Below are 24175 nucleotides of genomic sequence, written 5' to 3' on the forward strand. Positions count from 1 at the left end.
GTTTTTACGCGCCTGCAGCCACCGAGCGTCCCAGCATCAAGCCTGTTGCCTCCATTTCCATTCAACAAACCAATAAAGACAAACAACTTCTCAAAGTTTTGCTTCAACCTACATTGCATGGTAAAAGTTGCTTTATACTGACAGCCGCAAGCCTTGCTGTTGTGAGTCGCTCCGTTTCCTCCAGTCCAGAGGCGAGCTCTCAGCTCTGTCACTCACGCCAGATCCCTGGAACCCCCAGTGTACGTAAGCACAGGGGACGCAAATTGACCAATCATACTATGGTGAAGGATTAGCGTATGAATATTAATTAAGGAATGTGGCGTTCCACCAGTAGGTCTCCCTGATTCGCTGGAATGCAGACGCTGAGCTAATCACCTGGCGAATTAACGAATCATCATATGGTGAGCGTTTGACTCTTGAATATTAATTAGCTTCTGTTTACCGATTTGTTAGTGGAGTTACCAAGCAACGCAGCATGATCTGATAAATATTAATGAGCAAAGTTTTTGTCCATAGTAGGGTTTGTAATTTCCCACACGGGATGGGAAGGCGGAGGGAGAGGGATTTTCATTAGAGACAGAGAGGACTTATTAAAGAGACAGTCGTCGCTTTGCTGCTCTTGTCAACTTTTGAAAATAAATCAGTTTAACATCTGACTCACAAAAAGCCTCAAATGACATTCAGCAGGGCTCTATATTTAATTCACAAAACGTAACGTTTATTCTTAGCCCTTGGGTTCTGTATGTTAACCTAAGTTACTGCATTTGGAATATTATATTAGATGTTTCAGCTGTTTGAGTTAAACCTATGGAGAAAAAGCATCTTAAACCAGCATTAGCTTGTTTGCTGGCTTAAACTGGTCTAGCTGGTCTCCCAGCTAAACTGGTTCTCTGCTGGTTTAGCTATACACCAGTTTACAGTAGGTCACTTGCAGATGTGTGCACATAATGGTTGCAGAAAAACTCTGGTAACAAGTGGAGGTAAGTGGGTAAAATCCATGGAATAAGAGAGAAATATATATTTTTGCTAATCATTTTTATAGAATACTGTCGTCAAAGACGACATTTGAAGCTAAACGCAGACGTTTAAATGGACATATGGATGAAAACTGCTATGATTACTCTACTTTTAAAGCATAAATTTGATTTAAACAACAATATTCACATAATATACATAATATTCACATATGCTGTTTGGGACATATTGTATTAGCCCTACAGTTACAGCATGAAATATTATTTAAACCTATTACTATTAACATGTTTTACAAAACATTTATTTTATCTCACAATTCTGACTTTTTTTTTCTCACAAATGCAAGTTAAAGGAGTAGTTCACTTCCAGAACAAAAATGTACAGATAATGTACTCACCTCCTTGTCAACCAAGATGTTCATGTCTTTCTTTCTTCAGTCGTAAAGAAATTATGTTTTTTGAGGAAAACTTTTCAGGATTTCTCTCCATATAATTGACTTCTATGGTGTCCCCGAGTTTGAACTTTTAAAATACAGTTTAAATGCAGCTTTAAAGAGCTCTAAACGACCCCAGCCGAGAAAGAAGGGTCTTATCTAGTGAAAATTTACAATTTATATACTTTTTAACCCCAAACACTTGTCCCATCTCATTTTCTCCTCCAACTTCAAAATCATCCTACATTGCTGCAGAAGTACCGACCCAATATTTACAAAGTGAACATGCAAAGAAGGTCAAACGCCCTTTACAAAAAAGGTAAAACAGCGATGTTGAAGTTGGAGGAGAAAATGAGATGGGAGTTTTTCGACATACCCTAACTGTCATAAACCGGAATACAAAGAGTTCATTTAGAGCTAGACGAGCATTTGAGGTTAAAAAGAATATAAATTGTCTTTTTTTTTTAGAAAATAACAGATGCTTTCGCTAGATAAGACCTTTCTCCCTAGGCTGGGATCGTTTAGAGCCCTTTCAAACTGCATTTAAATTGCATTTTGGAAGTTCAAACTCAGGGGCACCATAGAAGTCCATTATATGGAGAGAAATCCTGAAATGTTTTCTTTAAAAAACAAAATTTCATTACGACTGAAGGAAGAAAGGCATGAACATCTTGGATGACAAGGGGGTAAGTACATTATCTGTAAATGTTTGTTCTGAAAATGAACTACTCCTTTAATATCTCCAAATTCAGATTTTATAACTCAATTTAACTCAAAAATAGTATGTTTGATGCCACCAGATAGGCTTTGCCCATAAAAAACATCATCCCTGTTTGGATCTGTAAGACTATTCCACTATCTAACGTCAATTTCGTTAAATAACAGTGCTTATTGCTGGGTGACATCTCTTGTAATAAGCGGAGAACATTTTGAAAATGACAACCAAATCAATATAATCTATAATCTTTTTTAAATCTAACTATTTTGTACCATATCTGTGTTATATCTAGCCGTAAAGGCTGTCTCTCCATGGTTTTCTGCAACTGGATGTAAACAACAGCATGGATTGCACGGTTAATGTACTACGGAATACGTTTTTTCTGCTAATTTATGCTGCCCACTGGGGAAAAAAACGTGTGGAAGCTGCTAGATCATATAGAGAAAGACTTAGCAGGAAATGGCTCAATATTGTAACAAGCTAAAGGTAATAGGTGTTAAAGAGCAGTATTTATTACAATATTAGCCTAATATTTCACAAATGTTGTCAAGATTCTTGCCCTGGAAATCCTGGTTCAGTTTGGCCAACAAACGCCTTTGTTCCTCAGACAGTTTTTGCACTATTCTCCTTAATTTGTTATAATGTTTCGCACTCTATAGTACTCCAAATGTTTTTTCTGGTTCGACCGATTAGTAAAACGTGACAATAATTGATAATTTTCAGCAGCAATAATCAGCTAAATTTGCGAGTTTCGTTCGGTTCAGTGGCATTGTTTACATTCAGTGATGCCAATATGGCCCATTGATGATGTGTCATGAAAAACTTTTATTTGACTAGCTAAAAAGTCCCCTAAAAAGCAAAATGTGTTGAAACATAACTGAGAACTAAATGTAATGAATGAATGTTATTTATATCTGCTGATGGACAGGTGGCACAGTTTGGAGGTTTGGGGAGAACAGTGGACCCCAAAGGATGCGTCAGTCACAGTGGCTGAATGAATAACTGCTGTTAGTGACACACTTGAGGGACTTTCCATGCCACATCAGGTTATGTTGCAGATCCTGTCTCCCTAGAGCACATCAGCCAGTAACTGCCAGAGTTGGGGTGAGATTTAAAACACAGGCTTTTTACATAATTTTGTTTCAGTGGATTTTTCATGTTCAGATACAGCATATATTACATACAGTCTGATTTCTCCATGAATCACACTGACGTAAATTTGTAGTTGGATTAATATTAACTTATAGACAAGAGAAAGTGTTCCTCAAAGAGAAAACAGTGCTAAACACACTTTCTTATTACTTTTCGAACCCATAGGAATAGTGTGCATATGTGTGCAAATATTTCTTACTGTAATGTTTAATGTCATATGTGTTTTTTCAAGAGCCACAGCTGAATTGGCAAATGGCACGTTGCCCACAGCAGGGCATTGTGCAAAAGAGCAGATGGTGCATTGTTTAAAAATGACAACCTGCGTCATAGTTGCAAAGAAAGAACTCAGTGTAAGAGTATTTTAACCAGGTATCACAGTGCACACAGACATGATTATGTGAAGAATGTTACCAGGTACCTTTGAAATAATAAGGCATGACTGAGATGGAAATCCATGTGTCTGGCTTGCGCATCCAGCTATTTTTAGCTGTACAGCTACTTTTGCTGCTTGATATTGCAAATTAGTGTGTCTTACCATATTATTTTAATGCATTATTTTAATTAGACACTCTGGTTTGTAGTGCAAACTGTTTGACCGTTTACGGCACATTGTTTTTCTTCTCAATATTTCCCTATATCGGCTTATGAACCCATCTCACCCATAAGCTTACTTTCACGTTGAAGAATAAGGTGGATAGTAAAAACATTATTACTACAAAACATAATGTAAAGACCTGTTTTAATATATTTCTATATATATTTTGCTTAATATGCAAAAATCAAAAGAAAAGCAGTTATATAGAATTATTTTGGAACCATGATTTTATACATCCTAGGTAAATAAATGTAGGATATTAATGTATTTTGAGAAAAAAAACAAATTTTACTGACCCCCCCCCCCCCCCCTTTTTTTTTTTACAGTATTTTATATCTCTGTACACCATTTCATAACCTTATTAAGGCTTACAAAAACAACGAACTAAAAAGTGGGCTCACACAGTTCAACATGTAGCCAGAAGGGGGCAGATGTGTTTATCCTTTAGGTACCATGAACTCAAAACTACTTGCAGAATCACAAAATACTCACAAGAAAACAATACTACTACTAAATAACTTCCATGTCTGTATCCCTCCTTTTTCACTTAATTTAAGAGCAGGCTTCTGGTCATGCAAAACCCCATTCATCCTCAGAGGCATTCATCATGACAATGTAGGGACTTTTGCTGTGATTCTGTAAAGGCAAATGAAAAACCCTAAAAGTTGTGGTTAAGAAAAATGATGTCAAATCATTACTGACAGCATGTGTTGGTGGGGACAGCGATGTCTGAAGGCTAGAGAAACATCTCTATAAATAGACCAGCTATTTTTTTTTTTATTCAGTGATGTCACTAGACAGTAACTATTTTATAAAGGAAAAATTAGAATAATTCTTGCAAATTTGATTATGAAGGAACTAGCCCCTCTTCATATTTTATAGAGAAAAGAAACAATGTGTAGAACTGCAGGTTTATTTAAAAAAAAAAGAAAAAAAAAAGGATCAACCACATAAGTGCATTACAAATATACAATAATGTTCTCCTTGGTGTCGGATACATACACATAGTTGAAGTCAAAAGTTTACATACATCTTACAGAATCTGTAAAATGTTAATTATTTTACCAAAAGAGGAAAGAGGAATCATACAAAATGCATGTTGTTTTTATAAGTACTGACCCGAATAAGATATTTTACATAAAAGACGTTTACATATAGCCCACAAGAGAAAATAATAGTTGAATATTATAAAAATTAATCTGTTCAAAAGTTTACATACACTTGATTCTTAATGCTATGTTGTTTCCTCAATGATCCAGCTATGTTTTCTTTGTTTAGTGATAGTTGTTCATGAGTCCCTTGTTTGTTCTGAACAGTTAAACTACCTGCTGTTCTTCAGAAAAATCCTTCAGGTCCCACAAATTCTTTGGTTTTTCAGCGTTTTTGTGTATTTGAACCCTTTCCAACAATGACTGTATGATTTTGAGATCCATCTTTTCACACTGAGGACAACTGAGGGGCTTGTATGCTTCATTTGTATGCTAATTTGTAAATTTAACTTATTTTGTCTTCTGGGAAACATGTAGGTATATTCAGTAGCTTCTGAAGGGCAGTACTAAATAAAAGAAATATGATATTTAGGCAAAATAAGAAAATTGTACGTGTTCATTTTGTTCAAAAGTTTACACCCCTGGCTCTGAATGCATTGTGTTTTCTTCTGGAGCATCAGTGAGTGTTTGAACCTTCTGTAATAGTTGCTCATGCGTCCCTCAGTTGTCCTCAGTGTGAAAAGATGGATCTCAAAATCATAAAGTCATTGTTGAAAAGGGTTCAAATACACAAAAATGCTGAAAAACTAAAGAATTTGTGGGACCTGAAGGATTTTTCTGAAGAACAGTGGGCAGTTTAACTGTTTAGGACAAACAAGGGACTCATGAACAACTATCACTAAACAAAACAAAAACACAGCTGTGGATCATTTAGGCAACAACACAGAATTAAGAATCAAGAGGATGTAAACTTTTGAACAGGGTCATTTTTATAAAATTCAACTATTATTTTCTTGTGTGGACTATATGTGAAATATCCTTATTAAGGTCAGTATTAAATAAAAAATATCATGCATTTTGTATGCTTCCTCTTATTTTGGTAAAATAATAAACATTTAGGAGATTCTGCAAGGTGTATGTAAACTTTTGACTTCAACTGTATATAGTGTGTCTTTCATTTGAATGGATACACACTAACAAATATATACTCTGATACAATCTGAGACTATACGTGACAATATAAACAGTCCACAGACTGTAGTCATCTGGACAAATAAATGATTCCTTTTTACAAACAACCAACTCAAGAACAAGCTAACATTAGATAACTCTAAAGAGCACCACTGTCTTCTATCACCATCCCATTTGAGGTAAAGCCATTACAGTCGTTGATTAAAAAGGCAACATAATTGTTTAAACATTAATAGTTGTACTATTGTGAATAATTAAACACTGCTAATTAAAAACATAAAGAATAACAGTTTTTGAACATTAAAAAACAACATGCATGTAGAGGTGATGTACATGTGGAATGTGATCAATATTCATTAGGGTCATTCATCTCAATGATGGATTGATGGAACACACACAGCATGTATGACATCAGTTGCGCATTTGCTGTTGGTGTGATTTGGCGAGATAATGATAATGAATGTCCCTGCTCCAGGCATATGCATTCTGGGGCTTGTGCTGGTTAAGATTACTCTTTTCCAAAGCAATACAGAAAACCTTTTATTCCCCTAATCACTAGATTATATCGGTTAAACAGATGATAAACAGATGCTTTATGGTGAATTGAGGTGCTGTTTCTATTTTCAATAATGTGAAAGCCCGTATTTGCAAACTATGATAACAAATGAAATTCCACATTCTTAATGCTGAAGTTCTCAGGGTTATATCCACCTTTTTTTTTTTCAACAAGAACGCGGAAGTTGTTTTCTGTAAATGTGCAAGACTTTCGGTTCATTAGCTGCTGCAGGGAAATAACAAAAAGAATAACAACGTGCAGTAAACCTTTAAACTGTTTGCACTACACCAGTGTGCTCAAAATTAAGATAATACATTTAAAAAATGTGGTAAGACACACCAGTTTTTAATATCAAGCAGGGAAATGAGCTGTTTTGTACAGCTAAAAATAGCTCTAAGGCTAAGCTAATGACGCCAAAAGCAGTGTTGCCAAGTCCGTAGTTTTCCCATGGAATTGGGCTACTTTAACATTGTTGCCGCAGGTTGTTTTTCATGTCCGCTGGGTTTTAGCGGACAGGGGACGGGGCAAAATGACAGAATCGTCCTATCTTAAAGCTACACTATTGGCTTTTTGGCGGAAAATGTAAGTTAATTCCAATGTAAAACCACAATGTGGGTATTAGTAACTTCTGGCCCTCCAGCGGTTACAAAATAAAACTGCATGTGCTTCAGCTCTGTGCCTCTGCTTTATTGAGAAATATTAAGAAACTTATTTGTTTTTAATACCAGAGGTTTGAATGAAAAATTGGTAAATTTGTCTCATTCTTATTGACAACAATCTTTTAGCTTCACGCTACTACCACACCAAAAACACCTTCAACACCAGAGCTACTTTACTTTGTGTACAGATATGACGTGACAAGCATAACAGAATAACATATGTATTCAATTTCCTGTCTAAAATATATGTCGCAATTATAGGGTTATCAAAATGTGTTTGGATACAGGCATAGCTCTGAATATGGATTATACACTCTTATTTATAACATTCTGATGTTTTTACTTATAAAATAAAAAAGTTATATAGTTTAGCTTTAAGTCTTAAAGGAGAAGTTCACTTCCAGAACAAAAATGTACAGATAATTGACTCACCCCCTTGTCATCCAAGATGTTAATGTCTTTTTTTTTTTTTTTTGACGTAAAGAAATTATGTTTTTTAAGGAGAAATTTCAGGATTTATCTCCATATAGTGGACTTTTATAGTGCCCCGAGTTTGAACTTCCAAAATGCAGTTTAAATGCGGCTTCAAACGATCTAAAATGCGGCTGTAAATGATCCCAGCTGAGGAGAAAGGGTCTTATCTAGTGAAACGATTGGTTATTTTTATTTTTTAAATTACACTTTACATAATTTTTGACCTCAACCGCTCGTCTTGTCTTGTTTTTTTGTGGTTAAAGACAGTTAGGGTATGTCGAAAAACTCATTTTCTCCCTCAATTTCAATATCGCCCTACATCGCTGTTTACCTTTTTTGTTAGGGGTGTTTGATCTTTTTTGCATGTTCATTTTGCAAACACTGGGTCGGTACTTCTGCAGCAATGTAGGATGATTTTTAAATAATCTTTGAAGTTGAGAGAGAAAATGAGATGGGGGTTTTTCAACCAACCCTAACAGTTTTGAAACAGAGATGCACAGACTACTCATGCACATGGCAAAGAGAGACAAGACGAGAGTTTGAAGTTAAAAAGTATATAAATTGTAATAAAATTTTTTTTTTAAACAATCGTTTCGCTAGATAAAACCCTTTTTCCTCAGCTGGGACAATTTACAGCTGCATTTTAGATCGTTTGAAGCCGCATTTAAAGTGCATTTTAGAAGTTCAAACTCAGGGCACCATAGAAGTCCACTATATGGAGAAAAATCCTGAAATGTTTTCCTCAAAAAACAATTTCTTTACGATTGAACAAAGAAAGACATGAACATCTTGGATGACAAGGGGTGAGTACATTATCTGTACATTTTTGTTCTGGAAGTGAACTTATCCTTTAAGATCTGAGATGTTTAATATTCTAAATGAGATCATGGTTACTAAACAGATAAAACAGGATTCTGAGTTAGGATGTTTCTGTAATATGGCTTTATATTGCATACCTTAAAGTTCTGTGGAAGCGAGCATTTCAGTATCTTGTAAGCAAAACTCACATACCAGTCTTAAGATGATCCTGTTAAGCAGAACATTCAGGCAGAGTCTCACTTTGAGTGCATCAGATTTACAGTTGAAACGGCATCATAAAAAATGCAGAAGGTTGAAACGAAACAATTTTCAAAATTACATTTATAATATACAAGAAACACAAAAATGTAAAGCTTAAAGGGATAGTTAACCCAAAAATAAAATTCTGTCATTAATTACTCACCCTCATGTCGTTCCAAACCCGTAAGACCTTTGTTCATCTCCGGAATACAAATTAAGATATTTTTGATGAAATTTTGCTCAATGCATCGTGGTACTCTCGTGGATGGTGGCAGAGACTGACCCGGAAAAGAAGAAATTGTTGAATAAAGTCATTATTTTTGTTTTCTTTGAGCACAAGAAGTATTCTTATAGCTTCATAAAATTACGGTTAAACAACTAATGTCACATTGACTATTTGATTGATGTCCTTACTACCTTTCTGGTCCATGAACATGGTAGTTGCATCGCTGTCTGAAGGGTCAAAAAGCTCTCAGATTTCAATCTATATCTTGATTTGTGTTTTGAAGATGAACAAAGGTCTTACGCATTTGGAACCACATGAGAGTGAATAATTAATTACAGAATTTTCATTTATTAATAAACTATACCTTTAATACTAAAGCAAACACAAACAACTTCCTATGTAAGCTGATATTACTTGTAAATGCCATTTGGCATTGATAACCATACTAAAATAACTCAACATCAATGTATGACTTTCATATTTTACATTCTGTAATACAGATCACTGATTAATCTCTCTGGTTTTGTCTTCATTTCAAGTTCCCCTTACTAAAGCGCTACACCACAGAACAGAATAACTCGCAAAAAAACACAGAACCCCAACACAAAGCTTGAAGGTAAGATTCAGATAGTGAGTGAAGAGGTGTAAGCACTAGAGATATTGAGGGCCAGGGTTGTTTTGGTGAGCGGACTGGGGTGAATCAGCAGCAGTGGAGAGATGCAGTGCCCCCTGCTGGACTCCTCCACGAGAGTCTCTCCTGGGTGGATTTGCCCCAGCATTGGACGCGCCCGAGCGGCTGCTTTTGTAGCTGGGCCGTACCGAGGACAGGAACGTGCTAGATTCAGAGGTGATGACAATGCTGGGAATCCGGCCAATCGCAGCTCTTGAAGTTGGCATGTCTGTGCCGTCAGCCTGCAAACAGCACAGAAGAAAGTTTTGGTAGATTAAATGTACCTATTATCAATGATCAGCATTCACTATGCATTAAATCAGAATTAAAACGATTTTTCCTGCAGATAACACTGCTGCAATCAAGCTCAACATGACCTCCATAACAACTGACAGCATAATTCTCGGTTTAATTAATAAACCGGAATTCATGTATAAAAGATGATTAAGATTATCCTTTCAAAGGCACTGCTTCTGCAGAAAAAGGCATTTAATGGAAAATGGAACCGTAATTTTATTACATGCTGTTCTTCTGCAATCACAATCCAAAGTCATTAACTAATTACATTTTTTAACAGCACACTGTGATTCATTAAACTACATTCTAGCAATTTGAATATGCTTTCAGGTTTTTCATGAACACATTTGATTGCCTGGGCGAGTTCTTCTGCCAGGGACACCAGAACAAAACGTTCCTGAGCTCAGCAAATTTTACAAACCGCACCACCTACAGGATCCTGCAAAAGCTTGATTGCTTTATACTGAACTCAAACAGACTCACACTTACAGCTAAAGGGTTAGTACGGTCCGATTGAATGAGTCCGACCACAGACACATCATCCACATCAGAGGAACTCTAGGTTGGAAATGAGAGAGTCAGGATTATGATCAGGTACATACACTACTGTTCAAAAGTCTAGCGTCAGAAAGTGTTTTTAAAGGGGTCATTGGATGCAAAACTAACTTTTACATGTTGTTTGAACATTAATGTGTGTTGGTAGTTTGTGTACACAACCACCCTACAATGATAACAATCCACCCAGTGGTATTTTTTTAATCTTTAAAAGTAATATCCCCTTTTTAAAATCAGGTCATTCTCAGCTTCTCGCCATTGTGTCGACTCAGGTGCAGAAAAAGACTCTAATTGAGCAATTGAGGTGTTCTGTTGCTGGATGTAATAATGAACATAGCAGTCGTCATTTACTCCCGACATCCGAGCCGCTGAAGAAGCAGAGGATTAACGTTACTTTTGGTTTTAAAAGGAAAGTGCCGATCCCAATCTACATATGCGTCTATGTTCTTGTGAATCATTCGTAATAATGTGCTTGTTGGCAAGTTTCGCCTAATCCCACATCAGAGAGGGGCGGGGCGAGCAGAGCTCATTTGCATTTAAAGGGCCCATGCAATATATGAGCTGATATTTTGCAGAGCTGATTTTGACAAGGTACAAGGGTGTTTTTTTTACACTACTCTTGAGAATTTTTAACCAAAGTATATTACAGACTTTTTATTAAGACCCTAAAGATTCATATGAACTTGTGGAAAATGGCCATCCGATGACCCCTTTACAAAAAAAAAAAAAAAAGGAAGAAAGAAAGCATTACTTATATTCAGCAAGGACACATTAAATTGAGACATTTATAATGTTACAAATGATTTCTTTTGAACCCTCTATTTATCAAGGAATCCTGTTTCTCCTAAAACATTAAGCACAACTTTTTAATGTTGATAATAATAAAAATGTTTTTTTAGCATCAAAAAGATTTCTGAAGAATCGTGTAAAATCACAGGAATAAATTACAGGTTAAAGGGGACCTTTAATGCAAAAGTTTTTTTACTAGTAGGAATTGTATTTCTGATGTGTGAAATTGCAATTTCAACTACTAAGAAATCAATTATTAATATCAACAATTGAATTTGAATTGCAGCCTATGGTGACATGTAACTAGTGAAAATACAATTACAAATATCAAGAATTAGCATTTTAACTAGTAAAAATGTAATTGTTGATATTAAGAAATAACATTGTTTTAAGTGGAAACATAATTGCTGAAAACAAAAATAGCCATTATTACTAGTAATATTTCAATTCTTGATAATTAGTAGTGAAAATTGAATGGTTGATATCAAGAATTCATATCCTGCAAATAAATAAGTCAAAATGGCTTGCCATACACATGGACTATTTTAACAATGTCCTTACCTGTGCCTTGAACATATCAGTTGCGTTCTCAAATTTCATTAAAAATATCTTAATTTGTTTTCCAAAGATGAATGAAGGTCTTACAGGTTTGGAGTAATTGGGAGAGTAATTAAAATAATTCATTTTTGGCTGAACTAACTCTTTAATACAACACTACTTTGAGTTTGTTGTGTTGACAAATAATGTTTATAGTACATTATGTTTAATGAGTTTATTGGTAAGTTTTGTGTGGCAAAAACAGACATACTGTAACATATCTGGTTATTATGATAGATTCACTTGAATATATTTACTTGAATACACTGTGACTGACCAAATCAACTGGCTAGGTCAAATGTCAAGCTACACCCATGGTTCAACAGAGAAACATCAGGATAAACAGAGGATGACAGCACACATTTTTGTAACACAAGCTACACTGCTTTGATACTTGCCACATATGTAATATATTCAGCCTGTGAGGTCACCTTTTCAAAGATGCCCGAGTCATGGCTTTTGAGCTTTTGAGATTTGAAGCTGGATGAGTTACAAGGTTTGAAGTCTGGGATCTCTGCAGTGTCCTTGCTGATGTCACAAGACACTTGTCGGCTGGCAGGCCTGGAGCTCATGCTTGAGAGATCGGCCTCAGTATCTGTCCAGCCCTGAAGAGTCGAAAACAGGTCATAAAATACAGCCATTACATTTGCATTTGACCTTGAGAAGACTAATCATCATATCTAGGCTTACACACTCACAGATTCGCTGTCAGAGGCTGAGGAGAGCCGGGATTTGCCGGTGCTGGTTCTGCGAAAATGTCCGGACATATCAGAGGACTGACTTGTGACTGTGGAACGACGTGTGGACATAAAGCTGCTTTGGAACGAGTAGAGATCACGCTTGGGGATGCACAGCAGCACACGAAGACATGGAATGTATTTTGCGAGGGCCAACCTGACAGAGAAACAAAGACATAAACATGGTGGATCCATATTTACTGTATATAGAGGATGATCCAAATCTGTTCAGTCAAATAATAATCATATCAATATCAACTTCAATGAGACAATTAAGCTTCATTAAAAAAAAAGTAAGCATTAGAAACACTAGAAATAATGACTTGGCAAATATCTAGTACAAGCACAGTTTAACAGTTTAAAAATGAATTAAAAAAACAACAGAAAAGTATGTCCCAAAATTACTAAAATGAAACTCAAATATTATAAAAATGAAAATAAAATAACCTAAGATAACCTAAAATCAAAATAGACATGGTCACTGCATGAATGGAAATGTGTTCAGTGCATAGAAAAATGGGTTTAGTGTCATGGGAGAAAAGCAAATCTGATTTTTTTACCCCAGCAGGCCTTACACATGGTACCGACACTCTGTGCAGGATTAATTACTCTTTATGCTCAAATGGATATTCAGGTTAATGAAATCAATCAAAACGGAATTTAACACTTTAACCCAGAAGGAATGTATGTTTCTGATCAATTTGCGATTGAATGGCTCAGCGAGCTAGACACTAGGAAAAATTAAAACAATCACAATTTGCCTTAGGTGTTTAGACCTAATGGGGCCAGAGCAGGTAATCTAATCGCTGACTCATGTTCTGCATTAATGGAAAGTGAGTTTGTCCATTAAAATGTCAAACATTATCACTTACAGCACCATTAATGTTTTTCATTACCACTTTGGGAGTCAAAACTAAGCCAGTCTGGTTTCAAAAATATATTGAACTGACATCAATGTGTTATGATTCGTGCTGAACGAGACAATATTCTACCAAACACGATATTTAATATTAATCTTCAAGAGGAACAAGGCAGGAACAGGCAGGAACACAGAGATCTTCACACACGTATACAACATTAAGGACCGACAGAGAACTCAAGAAACAAACAGACTTATAAAGGGGAACTAATCATTAAACACAGGTGACGGGGGATACAGAATAATGAGGGCTAAACCAAATGACAACAAAATGACAGGGGGAGACAATGGGAGAAACCAATGACATAAACTGACAGAACTGTGACATTACGCCCCCCTCCGAATAGGCGCGTCCTCGCGCCATAGAAAAAAAAAAAAAAAAACAGACAAGAGGGGCGGAAAACCAGAAAAACAGAGTTCATGTGGGAGGGGTTTTTGGCGGAGGACGCAACCCCAGGAGGGGGACCAGAACAAAAGTCCTAGTGACCAACAAGACAGTCCAAGGGGGCGACGATGGTGGGAGGAGCCAGGGAGGAAACAGGAGGGACCCGAAGCAGGAGAAGCTCAGCAGGACCCAGATTGCAGCCATGATGACAGCCCACGGTGGAGCTGACGGAGGGAGGAGCCATGGTTGAGGAAGGACCGCCGACTCCAGGAGGCCAACCGATAGAGGCGGAGCACCTGGCGAAGGAACCCGAGGCAGAGATGGAGAGCCGAAGGACCAGGGCGACACCGCGGATCCGGAGGGCCAAGGTGGAACTGGAGGCTCTGACGACCGAGGCGAAGGCGGAGTTCCGGAGGTCCGCGGCGGAGCGACAGAGGATGGAGGCTGTGCTGGAGGGAGGGAGGAGTCCGTAGGAGCCGGTGGGACGGCGTGACGAGGCACAGCCGGAGGAGCAGAGTCCTGAGGTGACGGATGGACGACGACTGACCAGGGCGGAGCCGGAGAGACGATGGAGCTTGGTGGAGCTGGTGGACTGACAGGCGACGGTGGAGATGAGGGCGTTGAGAGCCGTGGTGGAGCCGCAGGGTCGGAGGGCCGAGGTGGAGATCTGGGCTCTGAGGCTGTTAACTGTTAACTGTCAGCCCTGCGGCGAGCCCACTGCATTGATGGTAGGCTGAGGGTGAGCAGAGGAGCTGTCAGGGAACAGCGGTGGCCAGGCAGACGGAGACATGAGTAGCAGAGGGGGGGTGGGAGGGAATTTCGGGCAGACTGTTGGACTTGACAGACAGGTATTTATAAAACATTGGAAAAGAAGTCAATTAAATCCCCAGAGTTATCCATCTCACCCTCAGCAGTGTTGCAGTGGGCAGGGCTCTCCATTTCCCTCACTTGCTCCACGTCGCAATCCACCGTCGCAGATGTAGAAGCCGGCTCACGCACCTGATCAGCCGGAGAGGACTCTGGCTCTGCCGCTCGCGGCTCTAGTTCCTCCTCCGCGGTGCGCTCGGGTTCATACTCCGCGTGTCGGGGTGATGGTAGGCTGCTCTCTGGGTCATGAGTGGGGCTGACGTCCTCCTCGACGAAACCGACAGTCCAGGAAGATCCACAGGACGCCAGCACCCACTCGATGTAATCGGCTAGGCTCTCTCGAGGACCCTCCCTGGACAGCTGCGCCTTGATGGTGTTATTAAGTCCATTTCGAAAGAACGTGCACAAGCAGCTGTCCGGGTAATGTGTTAGCGGGGCGAGGAACACAAAGTCTCTGGTGTGGTCCTCGAGAGAGCGGTTCCCCTGCTTCAGGAGGATGATGAGGACAGTGGGATCATCCATGACAAAAAAACAAACAAAAAAAAAACACTTGAGACAAAAAACGGAAAAGAAACGCAGGGAAAGCACGCCGTAAACTGTATTCGGTCGGTCCTTCTGTTATGATTCGTGCTGAACGAGACGAGACAATAGAGCTTGGCCAACTACGTCACTGCGCGTAGAATTATGGGTAGTTGCCGCCATGTTTTATGTAACGTCGTCAGCCGTCAGTATTACAAGATAGTAGGCTACTATTAAAAAAAACAAAAAAAACAATGCACAGATCCGAGGAAAAGCTAAATCTTCCATACCGAGAAAAGCTTAATGAAGTGTCAAAGCTGAGGTATTTAGAAAAACTAAAAATAATCAACAGCTCGATCCTTACGAGCATAAAGAGTGGTGGACGATCTAAATGAGTTACCGCCTTAATGCACGTAACATTCCCAGATGGTGTTTTCCTACTTTGTTTGTAGTGTTATTTGCCGTTTTACCTACTGCATTGTTACCTGTGTTCTTGAGACTTAAAGTTTACAGCACTGTTACATCTTACACCTGTTGTGTTTGCACTATAGTAGTAGTGGAACTGAACTTTTCAATTTAGTTGATTCTTATGTTACTGTGAACTGTGCACATTTACATCAGTGTGTTATCCACAAATAAAGGGATACAGAAATGTTCGTGTTTTTTCAATTTATTGCTGCAACGTGGTATGCAATATGCAAAACAGATAATGCATGTTTAATGCTGCGTTCCAGGCAGATTTTGAAGCCCGTAAATCACGACTTCAAACCACCAGTCACCCGTTCCAGGCAAGTCGTGCCAAACTGTCTGAGCGCATTTATTATTATTAATTTGAATGCAACGTTATATTGTCCTAAAGACTATTTTTCCACCATGTACCACTTGCATAAACAACGCACCGTATATCAGAGCTCGGAACTGGGAGTACGTTGATCTAACGTTAGTACGAGTTCACAGATGGGAAATCACAGGTTTGACTGCCGCTCCAGTGCACTTTCACCGGTAGAAGGCTGGAAAAACACGGGTAAGGGGTTGCCTGAAACGCGGCATAACTGAAGGCTGTAAAACATTGTTTGTCTATGTATAAGTACACATACATGTGTATATTTTATACGTGTTATATCTATATATATACATATTAGTAGTCAACATTCGAAGTTAAAGTCCTAAGACATGATTTTATTATGACAACTTTGATGAAAGCTTTCGATCCACTTCAAATGTTAACTAGTGTATATATAAATAATTTAAATTTTATATATGTGCATGTGTATATACTTATAAATACACGCAATACATGAACATATTTACACAGAAAAGTTTATGTTGGATGACATTCCTTGAGAGCAACTGATTTGACAGCATTAATTTCTTAATTCATGGTTTCATAACAACGCTGGGGCACATATTAGTCAACTAATGCTTTTCCGTCTAACTGCTTGTACCCACGCCATGCAACGCCGTTTTGTTAACTCGGACACTTGGGATCCAAGGTGATTGTCCAAGCTGGAAAGCTGGAAAATCAAACATTTAACAGTCGGCGTACATGCTGGTAATCGGTGAGACTGTGGCAATTAACAACACAACAATAGTTCACCAAAAATTATTATTTATGCAGAATAAAGTAGACTAAAACTTCACGATCACAATCAAACACAGTGTTCACCGCAGCTCCGTTACCTAAATTCCCAACATGCATTGCGTTGCTGACGTCACGTTCCCAGACTCTATAGACAAGATTCTAACAAACACGATATTTAATATTAATCTTCAAGAGGAACAAGGCAGGAACACAGAGATCTTCACACACATATACAACATTAAGGACCGACTGAGAACTCAAGAAACAAACAGACTTATAAAGGGGAACTAATCATTAAACACAGGTGACGGGGATACAGAATACTGAGGGCTAAACCAAATGACAACAAAATGACAGGGGGAGACAATGGGAGAAACCAATGACATAAACTGACAGAACTGTGACACAATGATACTCAGTGAGACACCTACAGTACCTGTATTTGGGGTGTGTGATGGCGTAGATGATGGGATTGTGGATTGCTGAAGCTTTGGCTATCACAGCAGGTACTGAATTCATATATGGTGTCAGCATATCAGAATACCTGAAAAATATGGAAATAAGTATATAGGTTAATAAACATGTTCATGTATGTATATACATCATTACTTGTAGTACTTTAGTAATTGTAGTCTACATAGTACATAATATATATGTTTTCTATTTTAATATATTTTAATGTAATTTATTCCTGATTGTAAAGCTCAATTTTTAGCAGCCATTACTCCAGTTATCAGATCCTTCAGAAATCATTCTAACATGCTGATTTGCTGCTCAAGAAATTTTTTTAGTATTATATCAATGTTAAAAACTGTCAATGTTTAAAAACAATGTTAAAAAGATAACAGCTATGATTAAATTGCGTAATTGCAATTTTTATATCACAGAATTCTCACTAAGTTTCTCAGAATTGAATTCTGAGAAACTTAGTGAGAATTCTGTGATAAACTCACAACTGTAACTGTGAGTTATTAAGTCAGAATTACGATATATAAAGTCAGTTGAGGGACATAAACACAATTGCGAGAACTAAAGTCTTTTTTCTCAGAATTGCAACTTTTTATTTCACAATTCTGCCTTAATTCTGTTTATATCTCACAATTTTGACTTGTTTTCTCAGAATTGTGAGATATAAACTCACAATTGTGAGTTATAAAGTCCAGTTCTGAGTGGGAAAAATGACGTTTTCTAAGAATTGTGAGTTTAAATCTAACAATTCTGACTTATAACTCACAGTCGTGTCAGAAACGTGAGATATATACTTGCAATTCTGAGAAAAAAGTCACAAAATACAAGATATAAACATGCAATTCTTTATTTTTCGCAATTGCGAGTTTATATCTAGCAATTCTGACTTTATAACTCGCAATTCTGACTTTATATCTGACAATTCTGAGAAAAAGTCACAAATGCAAGATATAAATTTGCAATTCTGATTTTATTTCACAGAATTGTGAGTTTATATCTCACAATTCTGACTTTATAACCAGCAATTGCAATGTATTCTGACTTTATTTCTCTCAATTGGGAGTTTATATCTTGTAAGTCTGGCTTTATAACTTGCCATTCTAAATTTATAACTCGTAATTCTGACTTTATAACTCACAATTATGACTATATAAAAAGTCGCAATTACCTTTTTTATTTTTTTATTCAGTGGCAGAAACAGGCTTCCGTTTTTTTTTTCCAGAATTTTTGGTATGAAAAAGAGTCCAAAAAAAAAACAGCACTTACAGAGTAGAAAACTTTTTTATGTCATTTTGACATTTTAAATGTGTTCACTGTCAATTTTGATCAATTTAATGTGTCTTTTCAAAAGTAATAATTTCCTAAAAAACTAAATCTTTTGAATGGTAGTGTATATTTTTTCTATATTACATTATATTGTGTTGTCAGGGTTGGGATTTCTTTACCCAGCAAAGGCTGTCAGTGCTACAGTTGAATACGGGGACCAGGAGATGACATACATGAGAATGACAATAAGAGCAATTTTCGCCATCTTCCATTCATTTTTCAGCCGCTGAAATCGCTTTATTGAGTCCCTCTTGTTATCTCCATTTATTTTGCACACAGCTCTTCCAAAGACGAAAAGAAAAACAGTTAAACAACACTAATTGTCTGTTATTGGTTTACTGCCATCAAAGCCTCAAGATTAATTATAATGCAGAATAAAAGTGTTTAAGTACTTACAGTATTACATTTTACTTAAACTTCACCAATACAGTTTACATATTCAAAACAAACGAGCTTTGGAATGGAATACTAATTAATTCATACAGTTCTGTTAGATCTGTACAGAAGAACTTACTCATTAGTGCTGCGAATGGATCTGAAAATAAAGAAATAGCAATACATGATGACGATAAGCGGAATGAAGAAGACGAAGATGAAGAGCAGCATAGTGTAAGCTCGCACAGAGGGTGTAAAGGTCATATAATCCCAGGTACAAGAGGTCAACAGTCCTTCAGGAACATAAGCACCTGCAAAACAGAGACAGACAGACAAAGAGAAAGTCAAAAAAACATAAAATAACAGAATGTGTGGAGGGAAGTGAAGGATAGCCAGCAGCTAAGCCTTTTACACCCAGTAAAATACTGTCAAAACTGGAACGAACTCGCAAAGAAACAGGATTGTTGTGAAAGTGAAATACAACCCAATGCACACACAGCTGAGGATATTTTAAAAGTACGCTATAACCACAGTATTTCTTATCGTCACCAATCACAGTCTGGCTTTCATGCATGTGTGCAGCTATCATCATTTCTCAGAGGTTTGAGGTTGATGTGATGTTCAGTGGTGAAGATATAAGCTGTCAGAATAGTTAAAGGAGACAGACACCCTTCGTGTAAAGAGCAGGTTGCCTGTAAAGCAGAGATAGAAAGTGCTGTAGAGCCAAAAGCACCAGGCTTTACCAGTCTATCCCTCTTAAGCTGAAAGCCTCAGTCCTCAGAGACCACCTTTATGTGACACAGATCAGAGTCCAACAGTGCACTGTTTGTAAAGCCAGTCACTGGCTAACAGCTCTTATGCTTGTGTGCTCACACATGGATGACCCAGAATGCAGTGTACTTGTCCCAAAATACCTGAGCTTATGAAAGACTGAAACATCATGTGAAAGAAGCATCAAAGGTGTACTTAACTCCATTAACACTTAACACAGGACCGCACTTAATCACCTGCCATCATGACGTGTTGACATCTGACTTAAAATAAATGCTATTTGGTTGATGATTTTTAGAAACTGACCATTCGTTTTGCTAGGTGAGACTCTTATTTCTCGGCTGAGATCGTGTAGAGCCATTTGAAGCTGCATTGAAACTGCAATTTGGACTTGGCTCCCGTTGAACTCCACTATATGGAGAAAAATCCTGGATGTTTTTCTCAAAACTGTTTAGTTACCAGCATTCTTCAAAATATCATCTTTGTGTTCCACAGAGGAAAGAAAGTCATACCGTTTTGGAACAACATGAGGGTGAGTGAATGATGACATAATTTTCATTTTTGGGTGAACTATCCCTTCAGGCCTCATTTGGTCATTTGGCCTTTGTAGGCTTGTTAGATAAAAATATCAAAGAAAATGGCATTAATTAAAAAGAGCAAAGAAAACATAAAGTTTATTAGGTTACTTACTCCAGCCAAAGAAGGGTGGCAGGCTCCAACCAAGTGAATAAACCCAAGCTATCAGAAGAATCAGCAGAGCTCTCTTCTGAGATAACACACCGATGGAGGCTAGAGGCCGCGTGATCACGAAGTATCGATCCACAGCGATGACCATGAGCGTGATCATGGAGCAGATGCCAAATAAAGCCCCACAGAATGCATACAACTCACAACCTGGAGAGACAGAAGGAAAATAATTAAGTGAGTATGAAACCAAGTATAGTATATACAGAATTGACATTTCTGTGGTAAATTCTAACAGATTTATTGAAGCAGTGTATTTATCCAGTGTGGAGAAGTGTTTTTTCTCCATATAGTGGACTTCAATGGGAACCAACATGTTGAAGGTCCAAATTGCAGTTTCAACGCAGCTTCAAAGGGCTCTACACGATCCCAGCTGAGGAATAACAGCCTTATCTAGCGAAACAGTCAGTCATTTTCTAAAAAAAAAAATAAATATATATATTTATACACCTTTTAACCACAAATGCTCATCTTACACTAGCTTGACTTCACGCATTACATAATCATGTTAAAAAGGTCACACGTGAAATAGGTATCAGTACTGACCCAGTGTTTACAAAGAGAATGTGCAAAGAAAGTCAAACACCTTTTACAAAAAAAGGCAAAACAACAATGTTGGACAATTTTGAAGTTGGAGGAGAATATGAAATTGGGTTTTTTTACCCTATGCTACCTTTTTGAATTGAACTAACCATGTGTGACCTTTCCAACGTGATTACGTAATGCATGAAAGTCATAGACACACATTGCAGAGCTAGTGCAATACAAGTGTTTGTTTAAAAACACTTTTATTTATTTTTTTAGAAAATGATCGATCGTTTTGCTAGACAAGACCCATATTCTTTGGCTGAGATCATGTAGAGCCCTTGAAAGCTGCCTTAAAACTGCAATTTGGACCTTCAAGGCGTTGGCTCCCATTGTAGTCCACTATATGAAGAAAAATCCTGGATGTGTTCCTCAAAAACCTTAATTTTTTTTTGACTGAAGAAAGATATGAACATCTTGAATGACATGGGCTGAGTAAATTATCAGGAAATTAATATTCTGGAAAGTGAACGAATCCTTTAAAGCGTAAGCTCACCCAAAAATTTAAAATTCTGTCATTAATTACTCACCCTCATGTTCCAAACCTGTAAGAACCTTCGGAAAACAAATTAAGATATTTTTGATGAAATCCAAGAGCTCTCTGACCCTCCATATATAGCAAGGGTCCTACTCTCTAACATTGAGGCAGAGGGTAATGTAGAGGTGAACAATTGTTGAATAAAGTCATTGTTTATTTATTTATTTTTTCCTGCACAAAAACATTACACTTGAACCACTAATGTCACATTAACTATTTTGTCAATGTTTTTCATACCTTTCTGGGCCTTGAACATGGTAGAAAGCTCTCGGATTAAATATCTTAATTTGTGTTGCAAAGATGAATGAAGGTCTTATGGGTTTGGAACCACATGAGGGTGAGTAATTAATGACAAGATTTTCATTTTTAGGTGAACTGTCCCTCCCTTCCACCTGATGCTGAGGCTCCATGGGTGTGAGCCACTGTTTTAAATGAACTTTGTCCACCCCACATATCCAAATGCATGGTATCCTGATAACATTACTGTTCTAAGTGGATCCTCAGCCTACATCAAGTAAACACACACAAATAGAAAGAGAGAAATAGTTTGGATCTGTCTGAAGTCAGTTTCACATAATACACATCATGTCGGCAATAAAACAGGTCAAACAGAAGAATAACCAGCAGACAGCCAAGAAACAGATGATTTCACACCATTATACTCAACTCACACACACACAGTCTGGCACCTCCTCAACATCCACACACACCTTCTAAGCTGTCAAGCCATATGTAAACAACTGAACAAGTGATAATGCATTCAATGTGCTTTATAATCATTTGTGTCTGTTTTCTCAGAACACATTAACTAGATGCACTTTAATAATTACAAAACAGAGGCATCTGTTATTTAAGATAATCCTGTCACACATTAGGATGTCTTCTCTTTTCTCTCACACCTTGTCAGGTAGATTATGCTCTTAGGTTAATCCTGAATGAGAGCATTTTTGTGAGTTGTATCTGATTGATTGAGAAAGCTTTCAGGGGGATCAAACGAATGGTTGTCACGATTGAGTTAACGGTGGTCTTATTTGTGCCCTGTTTTGTAGTGCAGACAGAGCTGGCAGAAGCAAGAAGCACATATTTTAACTGTTTCTACCAAATGAAACTGGGTCAGAGTCCCTCCTCCAGGAGGGAGGCTTCAAACTCCGCTTGGAAAGGCGTAATGCGTCAGGATCCCAACAGGGAGACCAGAGGCTGTTCTGTTTAAATTGAAGCCAATAGAGCAGATGCCTCCAATATGCTAAATCAACTGCTTTGAGTGAAAATTACATAATAAATTGATTCTTCCCGTCTGCAATGTCAAATTAGTTGTTTTACAGGGGATGTTTTTGTTACAGGCAGGATTCATTTACAGTATTTTATTTTAGTTTTTACTTGATCGCCATTGTCCACAACAAAACTTAGAGGTACCATGACTTTTTAAGCTGTTACTGGATAAGAAGCTGGGCATTGCTTTAAGCTTGGCTTAAAAATAAGATTTTATTAATTTACATGACATTTCTAGGTGTAGAAATCACGATTTTAAAATTAAGTTTCCTTTTATATCAAGAGGACAGTTATAGAGGGGATATCTTGATAATTTTTGTTTTTTTTTTGCTCATTTTAGTCAGGATGAGTCATTTTATTTCCATCTTTTCACACTGAGGACAACTGGAAAACTCATATGCAACTATTAAAGAAGGTTCAAACACTCACTGATGCTCCAGAAGGAAAACGATGCATTAAGAGCCGGGGTGGGGGGGTGGGGGGCTGGGGGGTGTGTAAACTTTTGAACGGAATGAAGATTTCTTATTTTATCTAAATCTCTTTTTTTTTCATTTAGTACTGCCCTTTAAATGCTACAGAAGATACTTACATGTTTCCCAGAAGACAAAATAAGTTACATTTATCCTGAATCTACATTTATCCTGAATCTTCAAATTCAAAAAGTTTTCACCCCTGGCTCTTAATGCATTGTGTTTCCTTCTGAAGCATAAAGTGATAATTTAAACCTTCTGTAATAGTTGCATATCAGTTCCTTAGTTGTCCTCGGTGTGAAATGATGGATTTCAAAATCATACAGTCGTTGTTGGAAAGGGTTCAAATCCACAAAAATACTGAAAAAACAAGGAACAGCGGGCAGTTTAACTGTTGAGGACAACAAGGAACTCAACTAACTCACTAAACAAAAAAAAAAAACAGCTTTGGATCATTCAGGAAACAACACAGTATTAAGAATCACGTGTATGTAAACTTTTGAACGGGGTCATTTTTTCTTTTCTTTTGTGGACTATATGTAAATGTCTTTTATTTGAGATGTCTTATTCAGGTCAGTACTAAATAAAAAATAACATGCATTTTGTATGATCCTTCTTATTCTGGAAAAATAATTCACATTTTGCAAATTCTGATTGACTTCAACTGTCTATCACAATATAGCTT

The 24175-nt window shown here is 37.4% G+C and overlaps 2 protein-coding genes across 2 annotated transcripts in view; both read right to left on the minus strand.

Annotated features, from left to right (window-relative positions):
• Positions 1–249, minus strand: part of ldb3a (LIM domain binding 3a) — a 58430-nt gene extending 58181 nt beyond the window's left edge. The window contains exon 1 of the mRNA XM_073834008.1: positions 113–249. The gene's annotated coding sequence lies outside the window, so the exon portion shown is untranslated. The remainder of the gene's footprint in view (positions 1–112) is intronic.
• A 4579-nt stretch (positions 250–4828) lies between these two features.
• Positions 4829–24175, minus strand: part of opn4a (opsin 4a (melanopsin)) — a 32691-nt gene continuing 13344 nt past the window's right edge. Inside the window, exons 4-11 of the mRNA XM_073834012.1 lie at positions 20575–20778; positions 19253–19424; positions 18858–19019; positions 17381–17488; positions 12634–12829; positions 12367–12540; positions 10484–10552; positions 4829–9939 (exon numbers count right to left, since the gene is read on the minus strand). Of these exons, the coding sequence (XP_073690113.1) occupies positions 9679–9939; positions 10484–10552; positions 12367–12540; positions 12634–12829; positions 17381–17488; positions 18858–19019; positions 19253–19424; positions 20575–20778 (1346 nt within the window). The 3' untranslated portion in view covers positions 4829–9678. The remainder of the gene's footprint in view (positions 9940–10483; positions 10553–12366; positions 12541–12633; positions 12830–17380; positions 17489–18857; positions 19020–19252; positions 19425–20574; positions 20779–24175) is intronic.

Source organism: Garra rufa, chromosome 2 (assembly GCF_049309525.1).
Source record: "Garra rufa chromosome 2, GarRuf1.0, whole genome shotgun sequence".
Classification (NCBI taxonomy): domain Eukaryota; kingdom Metazoa; phylum Chordata; class Actinopteri; order Cypriniformes; family Cyprinidae; genus Garra; species Garra rufa.